The following is a 19,830-nucleotide window of genomic DNA, read 5'->3' as shown; positions in this document are numbered from 1 at the left end:
AACCTTCTTGATAGTGTACTATGGGACAGAAAAAACCTTGGAGGGAGGAGGGGCAGCTGGCAAATACTCAAGGATCACCTTCTCCAAGCTCAGGAGTGATAATACATCCTGGTGAAGAGGAAGTCAGGCAAACACACCTGGAAGCCTGCATGGATAAACAAGGAGCTGCTGGGCAAACCCACTGCAAAAAAAGGTGGAATGGAAGGAGTGTGGAAGCAAGGTCAGGGAGCCTGGGAGTAGTACAGAGGAATTGTCTGAGCAGCCAGGGATTGGGTTAGCAAAGCTAAAGCCCTGATGGAATTAAGCCTGGCCAGCAATGTCAAGGGCAGTGAGAAAAGTTGCTATAGGTATGTCAGTGATAAAAGGAAGATGAGGGGAAATGTGGGCCCCCTCTGGAATGAAAGGGAGATGTGGTTGCCTAGGGTGTGGAGAAGGCTGAGGGACTTAACAAATTTTTTGCCTCAGTCTTTGCCAGCAAGTGCTGTAGTCACACTGCCCAAGCCTCAGGAGGCAAAGGCAAGGACTGGGAGAATGAAGAACTGCCCACTGTAGGAGATAAGGTTTGAGAACATTTAAGGGACCTGAAGATGCACAGACACATTCTCTTGTGAGACCCCCACCTTGAGTACTGTGTTCAGCTCTGGGGTCCCCAGTACAAGAAAAAAATGGAGCTGTTGGAGCAAGTCCAGAGGCAGCCATGAAGATGATGAGAGTGCTGGAGCATCTCTCCTGAGGAGACAGGCTGGGAGAGTTGGGCTTGTTCAGCCTGGAGAAGAGAAGGGACAGGGGAGACCTTACAAAATGAAAATAAGAAATTGTTTTATGAAACTACTTGCATCAAATTTTAAGTAAAATCAGCTGTTTCTGTCAGCATTGATTTAGTTTTGTTTTGTTAGTGGTTTTGTTGTTGTTTTTAATCCCTGCCTGGTACACCTAAAACTCAGAAGGGTCAGTTTGTGTGTAATTTGAGATGTCTTTTTGTTGGTTTTCTTGAAGCTCCTGAATTCTGAAAGTCTCCATATTATTTCAGATTTGAATCATGAGGCTTGTCAGTAACAAGACAGAGCAGAATCTTTGAGACTCAGAAGTTTAGTAAAAAAGTAAGAGTTTAGAGATTCACCTGTGTTTGTATTCTTGCAAGGTGGATGCTGCCTGGGCAAGATTGGAATTGGAGGTTACTAGGTGAGAGTGATACATGGAAGACTCTTCAGTAGGTATATTTCCTACTAATAATATTGAATGTACTCCTGCTGCTTGCTCACTGGCCATAAATCCGAGCATAATTACCTTTTAACTGGTTTTCTGCTACAGGCTGCGTTGCTCAATAGAGTCAGTAGAGCCAGCAGGTTTTCAGCTGTGTGGTTGCAGTCCCTGTATAGTGGAGCTCATTCACTGAACACTTGCAGTATTACATGTGCGGTTCCACCCCAAGATGGTGCTAGAGTTACAGTTACCGCAGCTGCTTTGTCTTTATTCAGCTGATGTGCTAAGAATGAGTAAAGGAGACTACTTCATGTCTGTCTTACTTTCTGCACTGAATCCAGGTGTCCCAGACTTTCTCTGCCTAAGCTGTACCCTCCCACATACTGGGACATTGCTGGTGCCTGATGCTCTCAGGGCATGTCCTGATGGGCTTCCAGAAACTGGGTCCACCTCTGAACTAACCAGGCTCTCAAAATCTCATGGGGACATGTGCCTTTTAAAGTAAGAGTTGCTTTTGGTTGATGGATGAGTTTTGAGAGAGCACTGTTCTAATCCATTTTCCATCCCACTCTTCTGAGAGGTTCCTGCTTGGAAGTAACGCTGAAACGTAGTTGGTGCAACTTCATGACAGTGGTTTCTTTGAAATGTAGTCAGGTGTGGGCCTCCTGGGTTTGGAGCATTGGTTTCACAGGCTTTGAATTATGAAGGGGGACTTATGACCCTTCTGATAGCTGTATTATCATATAGGAGCACTTACAGGAACAAGTCTGGCTCTAGGGAACGGTGGTATTAAACATTTCTTGGATGCCCCTTGCTTTTGGCACAAATCTCAGTTGTGTCTAAAATAAAATTCTATTGAAAATCTCTTTGCATTTGTCATCTTCCTTGCTTGAAGTGCAGAACTGTCAAATTTTCCATGCAGTTACTGCAGTTCTGTATGTACACTTTCTGTGAAGAAATAATCAGGCAAAATTAACCAGTTGATTACGATTCCAGGTCCAAGCATATTTTTATTGGTGAGTTACTCTGGCTGCCTACTGCAGTCCCAAAGGTGATGGTACTTGTGTGCCATTTAGACCAAGGCAGTGTTGTGCAGTGGTGTGAGAACTGTAGCAAAAGGACTTGTGGATCTCATAATGTGGGGACAAGGTTTCTCTTCTCCTTAGGTAGGATGTGAGATTTGTCTGTTTGGAAATAATTTTAATCACTGATTGTTTTTTGTGCTGTTCTGTGCTTCTCTGATGTAAGCCAGTACAAATTAGGCAATAGACTCTGGCCCCTGTGCTGTACTGGGGAAGTCAGCTGGTAAATGTTAGGTGGTTTCTGAAGCCATTTAACTTCTGCATCTTCATATAGCCAGCAGTGACATGAATGGGAGATGAGGAAGGGAAGTGCCCAATATTCTTTTGTCTTCTTTAAAGTAAGTGAAAAGTGTTTGTCCAGAAGCCCCGTAAGGAGGGGACTGAAGTGACAGTCTGAATGCTGTTAATGTGAAGGTAAAGGAGAGTGGAAGGCTGGTTCAAACCATGTAAAAGCCATCTCAAGCCACAAGGATGAAATGCTGAAGTGGCTGTTGAAAAGTCTGTATTTATTAAAGAAAAGAAGTTGAAGTTCAGATTCCAAAGCAAGCGTAATGCTTCTGGAAGCATGTATCTTGCCTCACTACTCTGCCTCGCTTCTCTACTGAGAAATGCTCAGCAGTGAGCACTTCTGGCTGCCTGAGGATGATTGTTCACAATTTTTTCCAGGAAATGCCAAAACACTTCATAAACCTAGTGAATACTATCTTTCTTCTGGGTTATATCCAGTTTGCCTTCTGGAAAGGGCTATGCTAGCTTTTTTTAGAACACACTGCATTATTTAGGAAAGATTTTTTTTTAATTATTAGGAATTAAGAAGAATTTTAGACAAGATTGATTTTATTTTTCAAAACATATGTTTGGACTGATGTCACTCGGCTGCTTCTGAGAAGAGATACCAGAGGTCTCTTGTATTTCCAAGCAATCATTGGTTTTTGTTAATGAAAGTTTAAATTGTATTGGTTTCAGAGAACTTTTCTTGGCTGTGCATTAACGAATCCATTGGCTTCAACAGTTCTCCTCCTTTATCCATTCATATTCTAAGTATGTGGTATTGAATTTGGCAAACTACATTAGCCTGTGTTTTAAAACTTCAGATTTCATATAGAAAATTGAATTGAATTTTTCTTGCCAAGGTAACCATCACAGAATAAAATAATTACAATAAATTGGTTTCCTTTTTCCTTATGATTTTGGCATTTAAATAGATATTCATAGCAGCACACATCTGATTTTTCAGGTTACCAAAGCTGCTACCCTAAGAATAGTATTAACTGTAATGGGAGGTCACAAAAGTTTTAATTACTATGTATTTTGAGTGTTTTCTTGATACAGAAAAAGTATATATCAGACTGGAGAAGTTCTTTGTGGGATCTTAGTCTACATAGAAGTTGCTTCATAATGGGTTTTTCTTGGCATTTGCTTCTCAGTTTACATTAAGCCAGCAAAAGTAAATGAATGCTTATCTTGCACTTCCCCTATTTAAGAGTCTCCCATAATAGAGATCACTTTGTTTTGGACACTGAAAGTAGGTGTTTGGTATGATTGAAAGTTATTTTGCCTTATGAGGGAGGAGGCAGCACAGTCTTTCAGACAGACAACCTTGTCCATGAAAAAGCTGGAGAGGTTGGTTACCGAGCTCACTGGAATAAAGCCTTATATTTCATCACAGAACAATGAGGTTTTCCTTAATGTAGAATGATAGTTTTCACCCAAAAATGTGAATTGGGGTTCACTATGAATTCTTACCATAGCCACAAGCAGACTTAGATGAATATTGCATAGTACCCACTGAGGAAATTTCAAGTGTCCTTTCCACACTTCACTTGAATCAGGAAATAGCTTCTGCAGAGTGGGGGGAACACGCCTGTAAGAGCTTCTCTCCTGTCATTGGTAACATAGGCAAGAACATTCCAGCAACTGCAAGCTGAAGTTCTGTGATGAAGAGAAATCTCTCCACAGCCCTGCTTATTGGGATAGTCTTTCCTGGCTTGGAAGTCAGCATGTTTGTTTGGAAGTGATGAAAAATAATCAAGAAGGATAATTTCCAGAGAGGAATTACCCTTTCTCGGGGGAATAACTTTTCTCTCAGTGTAGCCTGCTATGGGAGGGAGCTACAAGAAGGAAGTGTTAAGTAACCACAGTCAGATTAACTGCTCTAGTAACCTACTTTCAGAGGGAACACGTTCATTTCAAGGTAGTCAGTGGGCTGGTAGTATTTATCTAGAATCAGTAAATAACTGTGTGCTGTTCTCTCCTTCTCTCCCAGAGCGTGCGGTGTGAAGTAGTGAATTACAGCTCTGAAATCTGAGCCTGCTCCTAGATATTTGCTCTACATTTCCTAATGCTCTTTTAGTGTGCAAGATGAGACCGAGTTGCAAGAAAGTATTTTTATCTCCTTCTTGGAGAGCTGTTGCTCTTGTATTGCTCGAGATTAGACTTTTGTTGCATTAAGTCAGTTTGTTTATAAATTGATACTCTCATGCCACACATTTGTTGATGATTACTTGTGTAAAGTATAGCTGAGCCCCAAAAGAGAGGTTAATAAGAAGAATTTGGTTTTCTGACTGGTCCATTGTCTTTGTTGTAAACCATTAGGTATTCAAGTGAAAAAATAAAGATCTAATGGAGTTCTCACTGCTGAAGGATGAAATGGTGTTGTACAAATGCACACTCTAAATGTTTCTTAGTGTGACACAGGTGGATCACAGGTGATATTGGAGGAAAATCCCATAATGTGAACTGGAACCTTGTTTTACTCCTTTGAACTCTACCTGAATTGGACACCCCAGGGAGGCTGCTGTTTCGGTGGATGGATTTATTTATTTACTTACTGACTGATTGATGATTGTGGGGGTCAGGGTTTGAGGTTTTTATAAGTCCTTTTGGTTTTGCCCTTCTGTCTCTCGAGCACCTCTTTTTGCAAGTCCTTGGAACCAGATGAACTGTAGTGTACCAGTATGTTAGCAAATGAAACTAGACTTTTTCTGTGTTGTGGAGGCTGATGAGAGCTGGATAACAGATACTTGCAATGAATCGCAGCTTGTGCTTTACTCAGTTCACGTGGCTAAACAGCTGATTGGTACAGAACAACCACCTAATCCTGCTCCTGGTGACAGGCCACATGTCAGAAAACAGAGTGCCATCTCTGTCTGGAGAGTCCTATGGCCAGTTAAAAGAATGACTTGAAACTACGAATATATTGAGTTATTTTAATGTCTAGATTGTTTGAACTTGTGTTCGGTGAAGAGAGTGTCTGTATTCAGCTGTAGCTGATCCTGCTTTAGCAGGGGTTTGGGCTAGATGATTTCCAGAGCTCCTTTCCAACCTAAACAATTCTGTAAATCTGGGATAGTGAAATGAGGATTTGTTTTAAAAGTGTAAGCTAGAAAGCTCTCAAAAAGTTAAGAAACAAATGAGGGATTATTTGAATTGCTCGAAGAAAATGAAGTGTAATGCTTTTGTATTTTCGAAAAGCTTGAAGAGGAACAAGGAACTTTCCATGCCCAAAGTGACAAGCAGTGTTTAGTAAATATTTACCAGACCGCAGTTCAAAGATTCTGGAGGATGCTATTAATTCTGTTAGGCTAGAAGAAGGAAGAGGGGGGAAAGGAAAAATAAGCACATACCCCATCCCCAACCCCAAGCAAAACAGAACCCTTCAAAACAATTGTCCCTTCTCTTTGAGTTGTATAATGTGATGGATTTCTTCTGTTTCTGTGTATGTATTTATGGCACATTGGATGTGGAAAGTTCATTCTAAATACTGGCTGTCAGAACTTCATCTTTGACTGCTCTGCTTCCAAAGTAGAGCATGTTAAAAGGATCCCTGATTTAATATTTGACATTATATATATATACACATATATAGGTATGTGTTTAAAAAAAAAAAAACCCAAACACCAAAAAACACACCCCCTCAACACCCCCCCTAAAACACCCCCTTCCCCCCCCAAAAGAACAACCCAAACCAGAAACCACACACAGAACAAACACAAAACCCAACCGTGGGTGGGTGTCAGGAGGATGGGGGTCAGTCTTTTTTCAGTGGTGCCCAGTGACAGGACAAGAGGCAGTGTGCATAAACTCGAATGTAGGAAGCTCCACCTAAACAGGAGGAGGAGGAACTACTTCACTGTGAGGGTGACAGAGCACTGGAACAGGCTGCCCGGAGAGGTTGTGGAGTCACCTCTGGAGATACTCAAAACCTGCCTGGATACTGTTGCGTGCAGCCTCCTCTAGGTGATGCTGCTATGTCGGGGACTAGGTGGTTTCCAGAGGTCACTTCCAACCCCTATTACACTCTGATTCTGTGATTTTTACATCTATGCAAAAATGTGTGTGAACTTTGGGGTTTGTTTTTCCAATTGCTGTCATTCCTTGTTATGCTGAACTCCATTAATTTGACTCTGGATAGAATCTTGCTGGTCAGTAAGGATGACACTGGCTCCAGCAGTCAGGTTAACTGTTCTTGCTCATGCTGGGGTGAGTTCAGTAGCTTAATTTATCTGTTAGTACAGTCACTCCTATGCCAGTAACATAAAACCTGTCCTTTATGTCATCCTGCCCTTGCTTCAGCCAGCTGACAAAAAGTCAAAAAGAACAACTTTTGATCAAACTGGATGTAAGTTAAAGCAGGGAAGGAAATAGAAATGGGTTGGCAAGAGTAGAACAGAATAAAATGTGTTTGGTCTGGAGGAAGTTTTGTTGTGCAAAATGAAAAATAGGAATTGAAAAAAAATTACGTGCTGCCCTTTGCAGTTTGAATGAGAGAAAGGGGTTAGGAGAAATCTGGGTCAGTAGCTTAAATAATCTTCGAGATAATCATGAGAGTTAAGCCTTTCACGTCGGAATTACAAAAGCAATCATAATTAGGCACTTCCAGGCTGCAAAACGTTTTTAAGGTACTGGGGTATTTGTCATAGGTCTGAGCATAACCAAGGCAGTTCAGGCAGATCACCTCATTTTGTTAACTCATTGTGCCGTGGTGAGCCAAGCTAGTGTCTGGAGTATCTTACTTTCTGGCAGCGGGGTTGCTGCAACTACAGTGCGTGGACTTAAAGAACCCAAAAGCAGAGTCAGTAGAGCTCACCTTGGGAGAAAAACACTCTCAATACGCCAATTAATTGCGGAGGCACGGTTACATGAAGTCTGCAGCTGGTTTTTCTGTGCTGCAGTAAGAGGTTGAGCAAGTGGTCTCCAGAGACTTGGCATTCTGCACAGTGGTGTGGTTCCCCCCCCCCTCTTTTTTTAAGCTGGCGCTGGCTGCCTCGGCGTGTTCCGCAGGACAGCGCGCAGCCTGTCAGCTGACTCCAGTATTAGGTTCACGCTTCGGGAGGAAATGAAGCATTGGATTCCAAAAGTTTGCACTTCTTCGGTGTAATGGTGAGCCTATTGTTGCTGCTTTGGGGGATTTTCTTGGCTTTTTTTTTTCTTTTTCTTCTTTTCTCCCACATGATGTGATGATTAAGGAAGCAAATGGATATTCCTTAGGGTTTTGTGTGTTGGCTACAGGTGTCCGTTTGATCAGGCGGTTCAGAGAGCTAAGCCAAAACAAGGCCAGCTCCTCCTCTGTTGCCCTTTTGGGGGGGGTGGGGGGGCAGAGGAGTGGGGAGTCTGGAGGGCTATAGGCATAAAGGGATGATTATTATAACTATATAGGCTTGCTATTGTGTTGCTTGGAGCTTTCTAAACAATTTATGTTGGTAGATTAACTGATACAGGAGATGCCTTCTGGAGTTTAATATTGCTAAGTCATCCTCAAGTATGTGGCATAAAGGTTTATATTTAGCCCTTCAGCGCAGCAATGCAGTTAGGAATAGAAAACCGCTTTCTCACTTGACTGCAAGTAATTAAAATTTAGAAGTTAGCCTGTAAGTCATTGCTTCAGTAAATGATTTCTCAAGTGTGTGTTTCTGACAGAATTAAACAAGCTAGTTTCACTGTATACATTAGTATTCCCTTTTCCATAATCTTTTCTTGTGCTTTAGCAGCATATATTTACATTTCTCAGCAATTTCTAGCCAGTAATCAGGAGAGAGGAGAAACTCTTACATCTTGAAAAGTGAAATCTCTGCACCACCGTGGTGACACAGCAAATGAACCTCCTTTTTATGTATTTCTGTAACTCAGTATTTGATCTGCGTTATCTTTGGACAGAATGCATGTTCCATGAGCAGCTGTGCCCAAGAGCATGTCAAACTCAGAGGCTGTGATAGTTTTGTAGGAGGTTTGTGTAAGCCTCAGCATCTCCACATACGCTGCAGAGAACATGCTGGAGTTGTTACTGAGGAAACTGTGCACAGGATACAAGAAGCTGTGCACTTGTCCCTCATCACTGTTCTCAGCTGCATGGAAATGCACAGGAGACTTTTTGCATCCTCCTCACTTGGTTTGGGGTTTTTAGGTCGCTGCATTCAGCCATGACTCCAGCCTTCTGTTTGCAGTTATGGGAAGTGCAAAGCTTCTGCAAGCATGATCCCCGAGCACTGGAGTACTAACAACATGAATATTGACACAGTACCCACCTCAGATAGTTTTCCTTCCAACTGGAATAGTCAGGTCAGGCTGTAGGTTGGTATTTAGTTTTTCAGTGACTGGAATTCAACTTCTATTCCATTAGAATAGCTTGGGGCTTTCTCCTGTGGGATGGTTGGCAGTATATTGTACTGGTTTGTGTCTGTGGCTGTTTTCCAGTGATTTGCTGTTCTGTTGCTTAAATATCTAGAACCACTGGTAATTCTAGGCAGAATGTAAAAGCAGAAGCATGTGAGAAAAATACTGAAATGGGATTTAAAAGGAAGCTTGAGTGTATGGAACGTTTACATGGAGGAATAGTGTGGCCAGCAGGACCTAGGTGGTGACTGTCTCCCTGTACTTGGCACTGGTGAGACCACAGCTCAAGTGCTGTGTTCAGTTTTGGCCCCCTCACTACAAGAATGACAGTGAGGTGCTGGAGAGGGGCAGCAAAGCTGGTGGAGGGTTGCGAGCGCAAGTCTTACGAGGAGCAGCTGAAGGAACTGGGACTGTTTAGCCTGGAGAAGAGGAGGCTGAGGGGAGACCTTATTGCGCTCTACAACTACCCGAAAGGAGGTTGTAGTGAAGTGGGGGTTGGTCTCTTCTCCAAGTAACTAGCAATAGGACGAGAGGAAATGGCATCAAGTTGTGTGAGGGGAGGTTCAGATTGGGTATTAGGAAGAAATTCTTCACTGAAGGAGTGGTCAGACATTGGAACAGGCTGCCCAGAGAGGTGATGGAATCACCATCCCCAGTGGTGATCAAAAACATGTAGATGTGGCAACTCCAGGATGTAGTTTAATTGACATGGTGCTGTTGGACAGATGGTTGGACTTGATGATTTTAGAGGTCTTTTCCAACCTATATGATTCTATGGATAAAGGAGGAAAATAGAGGCTCATAGGGAATATGAATAAGGGGTTTATTTTTCCCTCTGTTCTCTTGAGCAAGTAACACAATGTCTAAAAATACCCCCAAACTGGGCATTTTAAACAGGCAAAACTGGGAAAAGTTTTGCATGAAGATCCTGTGGAAGCCTTTATTCTCCTCTGCCACCCATATGTATGTGTCTTCATACTGTTCTTGTCGCTGTCACGTCTAATCTTCTGTATCCTTTTACCAGTTGATCTTTATTCTGAGATTCTTGGCTAAATCCTAAGTGATATAGTGTGGTAAATACAATGGTGCAGTTTGCAAAACCTTGACTATACAACAGTGCTTGTGACTTGGAGTTTGAAACATGTGTGTGGGTGTATTTGCATTTGTGGAATCATTCTGACCTCTTATTACTGCATTTATAGGAATGGATTTATACTTACTAATCAGTTTTCTTGGTTTTTAATGTGTAGTTACCATGCAAAAAGAATAATATGTCTGCTGACATGTGTTTACTGTATTGATGTCCTTCTGTAAAGTGAATATTCTTTCTAGTAAGTTATTTTTTCTTTTGTCTTTTTACTTCCCCCTGTGCTTTTGTTGTTGCAGAGCTCTGGGATTGAAACGTTAGTGGAGGAGCTTTGCTCCAGACTGAAAGACCTGCAGAGTAAGCAAGGTAAGGAATAAATCTTTAAACTTTGGAGGCCATATGTCGTGTTTTATCAGTGAGACATGGGGGTGGGGGAGCAGGTCGTTAATACAGTAGCGTTTAATACAGGCCATGTAATTGTAAAATACATCTGAACAATTTCCTTTTGTTTTGAGCAATTCTCTACTAGTGTGCTTTGCTTACCTAGGAAATAGCCACTCACAAATGGAGTTTTCCTCAAGAAAAGATGTAACTGGCCATGTCCAGCTATTTATGCTTTTTAGGAAAGGTTCCATATGCAGCATCTCCCCTCCCCACCAAAGGAAATCTCCATGCAGTAGGCTGGGTTTTGTTCCTTACATGGAGATTTGTGAAGAATACTTGAGCCTCAGCATGGTTGTATACTGGCTATTTCTGTGAGAAGCATCTGAGTAGCCATGGCAGAGAGGTGTACTGGAAATTCCTAGGTGTGAGGGGAATGGTGATGGGGATTTTATCTTGCCAAGCTTCCAGCCAGGAGCATAATGTAAAACTGTGGTGTCCCCAGCTCAAGTTGGTCGTATGTAGATGTTTGTTCAAGCACATAGCAACAGCCTTTGGCTCTTACAGTAATAGTAATATGTTTGTGGTGTAGTATAAATAGCAGTAAGTAAAGGGTAAATATTTACCTGCTTAAAGTACGATTTTAGCTGTTTTGATTCCCTTTCTTCTGTCTTTCAAACAGTAATTACTAGTCAGGTCCTGGTGTCTCTCACAGTGCAGTGCTGCGTTCTTACTGAACCAAGATGATGCTGAGCATTTATTTGGGGGGTGGGGGAAAAAGTTAAATTAGCATGTATCTCCTGGCATTTTGGGTATTTTACAGATTTTGCTACAAAGGACTAGAAATAGTTATAGCCACCCCTCACACAGGAAATCTGCCTTTGCATCCACCCAAAGCACAGCGACTGCTGCAGGAGTACTTCTTTGTACTGAAACACATGAGAAATTTGTAAAAGTGTGTAGCAAAACGTTTTTAAAAACAACCATTTGTAAAAATGCTTAGTTACATAGTTGCTTTTTTAAAAATCTTTTTGTTTTATATATCTAGGAATGTAAGAGGGAGATCTCCTCATAGGGGCATTGCCAACCGTGGTGTTGGGTGCAGCTGCTAGCCAGTCCTGTTTGGTGGAATCTGTAGGGCTGTGGAAAACTTGAATCTTGGGCCATAAGTTATAATTTCTTTATGTCAGATAACCAGACTATACATTGTTCTTTTATTTACAGTGTTTTATGGAAATGTACTACTATTGCATGTATACATCCTGGTGATTTTTGTTAAATACTGCTATAAAATACACTGGATTTCTGAGTTTTTCTGTTAAGCATTTGGTATTTTCTTCCAAAACAGAGGAGAAGATTCACAAAAAGTTAGAAGGCTCTCTGTCTCCCGAGACTGATTTATCTCCCACAGTAAAGGATCAAGTAGAAATGTATGCATGTTTTTTATTATTATTATCTGAGATGCTTTTCTCTTTCCTCCTTTTGTTTCAAACCGGTGACGTTAACTTAGTGGGGAATATGGAGTTTTGGGGATATTAAGAAATACTTTTCTCCTGCCATCTTCTCTTGCTCATCTTCTGTATTTAAATATGAGTATTTGATACCGTGGGCTAGTTTAATTTCAGTCAAAGTCCTGACAGCTTTCTTCTGACTGTATGCAGAACTCAAGCTTCCTTAAGACAAAAAAACCTAGCATTAGACTTGCAGGAAGACAATTGGTTTCCTTTCTCCAGACCTTCTCTTCTTGCAGCAGTGAGAAACTGAAACTATTTATAACCTTTAAACTTTTTATAACCAAAGTATTCTACTAATTACCAAGTACCTCAGTCTGGTGTTACTGAAGTACCCTGGAATTTTATCACTGACTGCTCTTGGAGATAGGACTGATTCTGGTAATGACCATTGTTAGTAGCAGTCATTAGTAAGTGCTGCTAAATGGATGGTGTTTCTTCAAGGAACCAGTTGTGCTGATGTGCACTTACCTGACTTCTAAAGATTTTTTTTAAAATGTGCAATTCAGTAGAAACCTCTTTACTGTCAAACATTGTAGAAACCCACGTTTTAATCTTGTCCCTGTTGGACAAAGCTGCTAAGCATTTTAAACTACTGTAGCACTAGGCCTTTTTTGCAGTAGCTGAGATGTTTTGTTAGAAGTCAGGGCTTATTGACAGTCTTTGCAAAACCATGGTTATAATGTTTGATTTCTGCAATTGCTGTAGCTCTTTTTAATAGATGGGCAATCAAACTATATAGAACTTAACACATTTTAGTGATGCTTTCTGATCTTAATTCCTGTGTGAAGTTCTACGATCTCAATGCCAGCTTTTTGGTTTGCTTTCAGGTACTATGAAGCATTTCCTCCTCTTTCTGAAAAGCCAGTTTGCCTGCAGGAAATCATGACCGTGTGGAATAAGTCTAAAGTATGCTCTTACTCTAGCTCCTCATCTTCATCCACTGCTCCACCAACTAGCACGGATACATCTTCTCCAAAGGACTGCAATAGCGAAAGTGAAGTAACTAAAGAAAGAAGTAATAAAGCATCTGCCACTGTACAGGAGAGAACCCAGCAGAAGAAAAGCAAAACCGAGAAAGAAAACAAGTTTAGTAACAACACTGTTGAAGAGAAGCCTGTTCTGTACAAAAAACAAGTCAGACATAAGCCTGAGGGAAAGATGCGTCCTCGCTCCTGGTCATCGGGATCCAGCGAGGCGGGCTCGAGTTCTAGTGGGAATCAGGGCGAATACAAGGCATCAATGAAGTGTATTAAAGTAAGGCACAAAACGAGAGAGGTCCGAAACAAAAAGGGGCGCAACGGGCAAAGCAGGCTCTCAGTGAAACCTGGGGAGAAGGCCGATCGGAAGGTCCACAGCGGAAGCAGCAGCAGCAGCAGCAGCGGGTCCGTCAAACAGCCCTGCAAAAGAGGGAAAAGGCCACTGAAAGAAATCGGGAGGAAAGAGGCTGGTGGTGGCGATGGGAAAGATTTGTATTTAGACAGCAGAAACGAAAAGGAATATAAAGAAGAGCCCTTGTGGTATACTGAGCCGATTACAGAGTACTTTGTTCCTCTCAGCAGAAAAAGCAAGCTGGAGACTACGTACCGCAATAGAGAAGATACATGTGGCGTGGCATCAGAAGCTGTAGAAGAGTTGTCTGAATCAGTGCATGGTCTTTGTATTAGCAACAATAATATTCATAAAACATACCTCGCAGCAGGTACTTTCATCGATGGTCACTTTGTAGAAATGCCTGCAGTTCTAAATGAGGAGATTGACCTCGCTGGGACCTCACTATGTTCTCAACCCGAGGACGACAAATATTTAGATGATGTTCATCTGTCAGAACTAACGCACTTCTATGAAGTGGATATTGATCAATCCATGTTGGATCCTGGTGCCTCAGATGCGATGCAAGGGGAGAGTCGGATTTTAAATATGATTCGACAAAAGAGTAAAGAAAAAACTGATTTTGAGGCAGAATGTTGCATAGTGTTAGATGGAATGGAGTTGCAAGGGGAAAGTGCAATATGGACAGATTCGACCAGCTCTGTTGGTGCTGAAGGGTGGTTCTTGCAAGACCTTAGTAATTTAGCTCAATTTTGGGAGTGCTGTTCATCTTCTAGTTCTGGTGATGCGGATGGGGAAAGTTTTGGAGGAGATTCTCCGATCAGATTCTCCCCCATCTTAGACAGCACAATGCTTAATTCACACATGCTTGCTGGCAATCAAGAGCTCTTTTCAGATATTAATGAAGGGTCTGGTATAAACTCTTGTTTTTCAGTGTTTGAAGTGCAATGCAGTAATTCTGTTTTACCATTTTCTTTTGAAACACTCAACTTGGGAAATGAAAATGCAGATTCTAGTAGCACTGCTAATATTCTTGGGAAAACACAGTCTAGATTGCTAATATGGACCAAAAATAGTGCCTTTGATGAAAATGAACACTGTTCCAATCTTTCAACAAGAACCTGTAGTCCATGGTCACACTCGGAAGAAACACGTTCAGACAATGAGACGTTAAATATTCCGTATGAAGAATCCACGCAATTTAATGCAGAGGATATTAATTATGTAGTTCCTAGGGTGTCTTCGAGTTATGTAGATGAAGAAATTCTAGATTTTTTGCCAGAAGAAACCTGCCAGCAACAAGCTAGGACGTTAGGAGAAATGCCCACTTTGATTTTCAAAAAAAAATCTAAGCTAGAATCTGTCTGTGGTATTCAGCTAGAACAAAAAGCAGAAAGTAAAGACTATGAAGCTACACAAGGGTGTAGTGAAAGCAGTCCACATGGAGATGGCTACAGCTCAGGGGTTATAAAAGATATTTGGACAAATATGACAGACAGAAATTCTGCAGCAGTGGTAGAGATAGAAGGAATAGAAGATGAGTTGTTTTCAACTGATGTAAATAACTATTGCTGCTGTTTGGATACAGAAGCAAAAGTTGAAACCCTCCAGGAGCCCAATAAAGCAGTGCAGAGATCAGAGTACCACCTTTGGGAAGGTCAAAAGGAGAATTTAGAGAAGAGAGCCTTTGTCTCAAATGATTTATCAAAAGTAGATGGTGGTGACTACACTACACCGTCAAAACCTTGGGATGTTAACCAGGATAAAGAAAACTCATTTATACTTGGTGGTGTGTATGGGGAGCTCAAAACATTTAACAGTGATGGAGAATGGGCAGTGGTGCCACCTAGTCACTCGAAAGGGAGCCTATTGCAATGTGCAGCTTCTGATGTAGTGACCATAGCTGGTACAGATGTGTTTATGACTCCAGGTAATAGCTTTGCCCCTGGTCATAGGCAATTATGGAGGCCGTTTGTCTCATTTGAACAGAATGAGCAATCAAAGAGTGGAGATAACGGATTAAATAAGGGGTTTTCTTTTATCTTCCATGAAGACTTACTGGGAGCTTGTGGTAACTTTCAAGTTGAAGAACCAGGGCTTGAATACTCATTCTCTTCCTTTGACCTGAACAATCCATTTTCACAAGTTCTTCATGTAGAGTGTTCGTTTGAGCCAGAAGGAATTGCATCTTTCAGCCCTAGTTTTAAGCCTAAGTCGATTCTGTGCTCTGATTCAGACAGTGAGGTTTTACACCCCAGGATATGTGGTGTTGATCGAACGCAGTACAGGGCTATACGGATTTCTCCAAGGACTCACTTTCGCCCAATTTCTGCATCTGAACTTTCTCCAGGTGGTGGAAGTGAGTCAGAATTTGAGTCAGAAAAAGATGAGGGAGGTATTGCTGTCCCTTCTCAAGTAGATGTATTTGAGGATCCGCAAGCAGATCTCAAACCTCTGGAAGAAGATGCAGAAAAGGAAGGGCACTATTATGGAAAATCAGAGCTTGAATCTGGAAAATTCCTTCCCAGATTAAAAAAGTCTGGAATGGAGAAGAGTGCGCAGACATCACTGGATTCCCAAGAAGAGTCGGCTGGGATGTTGCCAGTAGGAAACCAAGATCCCTGTTTAGAATGCAGTATGAAAGAATCTCTAGATGGGAGGGCGATGGAGAGCTCCAAAGTAAACTGCAGAATAGTGGAGCCGCGTGAGGAGACTGGCAGGTTTTGCAGTTGTAAAGCAGGGTGCCATTTCCCCGCGTACGAGGATAATCCTGTTTCTTCAGGAGAGCTTGAAGAGGTATGTGGATATATAAAATTATGGAATTTGTAGCTGGCAGCCCATAACCAGCAGTTTGTCGTGTGGCAGTTCGATTTCAGTGTTTGTAATTGTATAGTTCTCCAGAAAAATCCAGTTTTGTACAAACACTGGAGGGTGTGTCTGGACGGAAGGAGAAACTTCTGTGTTGTAATGGTGCACAGGTGGTCCAGGAAGACTACAGGCTCCATCCTTGGAGATCTTCAAAAGACATCTGGATGTGGTCCTGGGCTGTAGGCAGCCCAGCTTGAGAGTTTGACGTGATGACCTCCAGAATTCCCTTTGAACATCAGTCATTCTGTGATTCTGTGAAAAACCAGCCACCTTCTGGCATTACGGTGTCATCTTGCATACCTTTAGAAATATATGCATGTGTACACTCATGTGACTTTAAATTGGTCTACTTAGGTTTCTAGCTTATCTGATTTACGTAGAAAATGTTAAAATGTGCATAAAGTTTGAGTAATGAGACATTCATGATTTTGATTCAGACTTATTTTAAAATTTTGAAGAGGAAGATCTGAAGTCAGCCTTTGCAATGTTTGTTGCAGTAACTTCCAAGTGGACGAATTTGGAGTTGATTTATTGGATATAAACTTCAGGAAAGGAAGGTTTGTAGAAAGGCTTAATGCCTGGAAGTGAAAGTGTTATGTCAGGGTTGACAGAAAAAGGAATAAAACATGGGTACAAAATATCCATCCCTACCACAGCACTGTCAGGAGGCCTAACTATAACTATGAGCTAAGCTCAGAGGTGTCTTTCAGGTCTTTGTAGCCATACCTTAAGTAATGTTCAGAAGCAAAAATATCCAAGTTCTTGCTATGAGCTCCCTCTGCTCTTTAGTAGAAATATCTGACCAGCAAAATGAGGTCCTTGAATGCATCGAGAGGAGGGCAACACCACTGGTGAAAGTGCTAGAAGGGATGTCCTCTGAGGAGGTTGTCTAGTCTGGGGGAGGCTGAGGGACAACCTCATGGCTCTCTGCAGCTTCCTGAGGAGGGAAGTGGAGAGGGAGGTGCTGAGCTCTCTCCCTGGTACCCAGCGACGGACACGTGGGAGTGGTTCAAAGCTGCACCCAGGGAGGTTCAGAGTGGACTCAAGGCAACATTTCCTTGTTGAGAGGGTGGCCATGGCAGGCCCAGAGATGTCTTCTGGATGGTTACAAGTTCCATCTTATGTTTTCCTTTCCTCTTCAGTCTCCTCTTTGACATACTGATCAGTTCTGGTATCTCCATTAGGAGGGAATTTTTTCATTTTCAGCTGAAGAGTTGCACCCAGCTGATGCTGTGTGATTGTTGCTCCTCAGTTACAGGTCTGAAACACTAATTCATGTGTGGGAAAGGTAACTGCTTTCTTGCTCGAACTAAAGCTAACCTCTGGTTGAACAAAAGCAGAGTTTCCTTACTTTCCTTCTCCCCCTTTTGTTCATCCTCTCATCCTCCTTTAAGTTAATTGCTTTTGCAGCTTTTTTTCCCAATGTCAGTAAGTTGATGCCTCTGGCTTGCCCAAGACAGTCAAATCTGTGACTTTTTTCCAGGCCCCTTCTAGGCATCTTGGTTCCTCCTGTTCTGTTAAGTTACCAACAGTGAAGTGGCTCAGAATCTTTTCTGGAGTCTGGGAAGTTGCTGGGTTTGTGCCAGGCCTTGCAAAAAGAGGAAACAAAAAACCATAAAATTATAAACTTAGACTGTAGGTCAGGACAGATTCTGGAATTACATTATACAAGGAGTAAGCAGAGTCACAGTTCATCACACAGTAGGACATCATGATTCAACAAATGGTGTAATACAGTTATTTTTGACAACAAGGGTCCAAAGGTCCTTCCAGCCCTTTTAGATCTCCTTTCTGGATGCTTAGTGCTCCATGAGGATGCTTATTCTCATCTTTCTTAAATGGTTAAGTGGTTGAAGCAAAGTAATCAGTGTCTGGAATAATAAGTTTACAGTGGTTGCACAGTTCATGGTAGCTTGAAAAAAAACCCTGTGGCACTGAAGAGTGCTCAGAAAGTTCTGGTATTTTATTTTCTTTAAGTTCCTTAATGCAAGAGGAAAACTGACCCCTTCCTGTGCTCAGGTTGCATGTTTTTGTAGGCATTTTCACAGCTTCACAATTATAAGCCACTAAGAAGTACAAAGGGCCAACAGCTATCTTGGCAGTCTGGACTCCAGTTGGGTTTGCAGTTAAGCTCTTCCTAGGGAGCTTGAGGAGCCTGATTGCAACCTAAACTCAGAAACACTGGTTGACTATCCCTCCTGTATCTAGCACAGCTGAAGAGGACATCTGCACCCTCTGGGCTTGTCTAAGGCCCTGGAGTGTGCATCTGAAGGTAATTGGCTTTTTGTCTGGAGAATGTTTATCCAAAGTGATAATTGTAATTAAGTCTATCTGTAAAAGACATGGATTTTTTTTTAAGCATTCGAACAATTTTAATAGTTTGGTTATGAAATAAGCTTTAATTGCTAAAGATAATGACTATAGTGCATGCAGGAAGGGTGCAAATGTCATGAAAGTGTGTCTTCTGTATGAGAACGTTTTTCTTTTTAATAGTGATATTATTTATTTCAGAAGCATTAAAATAAATCTAAAAGATTTAGGATTAGAATGATTTAGGAGAAGCATTCTTCCTGGACATCCCACACACACTTGCTTGGGTAAAAGAGTTTAAACTTGAGCAGAGGCTGTGGAATTAACTGATTAGTACAGCTCAGTGCTTGTAAATGGCTGGGGTTTTCAAAATGAAGTGTCAGTGCTTCCTTCTGCTGAGTTATAATAAAAAAGTAAGTTATTGTTGTAACTCACTGTTACCTGACATAAAATTTGAGTTGTGTTCTGAGGGACCAACAGTATTTTTGCATAAATCATGGGTGTGAAAACACAGATGTAGATTGCAGTGGAAGAGTGAACTCTCTGGTTGACATCACATAAACTTAAATTATGTACATGCTGTGCAAACATGTATCTTGGAATACCTCCTACTGAGAAAACTAGGAGAACCTGATTCAGTTTCTTCCCCCTTACCTTCCATATTAGAGCACTTTTAGACTTGTAGTATAGTTGCAGAAGGAATTTGCTGATAGCTCCTGGAGAATGTTTTCAAGAGTGATAATTATATAACTAGTCATGAGATGAAAAAAAGAAGAGAAATCCTCTAAAAACCCCAACCAACCCTTCCCAAACAGCAGCAGTAAAAACCGTCACAGGCCTGATGAAGTATGGGCCTTTTTCTTCCAAATAAATGCTCTTTCAATATAGTGATGGAGTCGTGGGTAAGTGCACAGCCTGGTCTCTGAGTATCTCAGCACTGAATCTCTTATCAACAAGTATTATGTGGGCTCTGAGCTAGTAGGTGTGCTCTAAATGCTTACACTGTTGAACCCTCAGCACACATACCAACTCAGGGGCTTTGTGGGGATTGGTACTAAGCCTTTGAGGTCTGAACGTGCCAAGGACAGTGTAGTTGGGGATGAGGGAATTTTCCTGGACCTCATGACTGAATGGCCAGTTAGATTTGATGAGGTGTGTTGTGTGGCTGGAGTGATGCAGTGTAAGTGTGCCATTCCTTTGGGGAAGGGGGAGGGCTGCCTTGTGTGCATTGGTTCTGAGGTCAGTAGTGTAGGAGGTAACCTGCCATAAACCCAGGTGGTGACAAGAGGGAGACAAAGTTCAGAGAGGTCAGCTTTATGCTTTAATACCAGGAAAATCAAGTGGGAGAAACATTCAGGAGCAGTTGGAGTCATTCCATATACAAAGGAAAGGACTTCATGGTAAAAGAGAGAAATGTCAGGACTATCAGAGAGGATTGGTCCAG

At 41.8% G+C, this 19,830-nt stretch overlaps 1 protein-coding gene across 1 annotated transcript in view; it reads left to right on the top strand.

The window, feature by feature from the left end:
• KIAA0232 overlaps positions 1-19,830 on the top strand; it is a gene marked incomplete at its 5' end in the record, with an annotated part of 45,750 nt that overhangs the window by 17,404 nt on the left and 8,516 nt on the right. The window contains 3 exons of the mRNA XM_084266846.1: positions 10,284-10,350; positions 11,714-11,795; positions 12,707-16,004. Coding sequence (XP_084122972.1) covers positions 10,284-10,350; positions 11,714-11,795; positions 12,707-16,004 — 3,447 coding nt within the window. The remainder of the gene's footprint in view (positions 1-10,283; positions 10,351-11,713; positions 11,796-12,706; positions 16,005-19,830) is intronic.

Source organism: Gallinula chloropus (assembly GCF_964237585.1).
Source record: "Gallinula chloropus genome assembly, chromosome: 7".
NCBI classification, from domain to species: domain Eukaryota; kingdom Metazoa; phylum Chordata; class Aves; order Gruiformes; family Rallidae; genus Gallinula; species Gallinula chloropus.
Note: the sequence above shows the minus strand (reverse complement) of the source record. Positions and strands in the feature narration are given on the sequence as shown.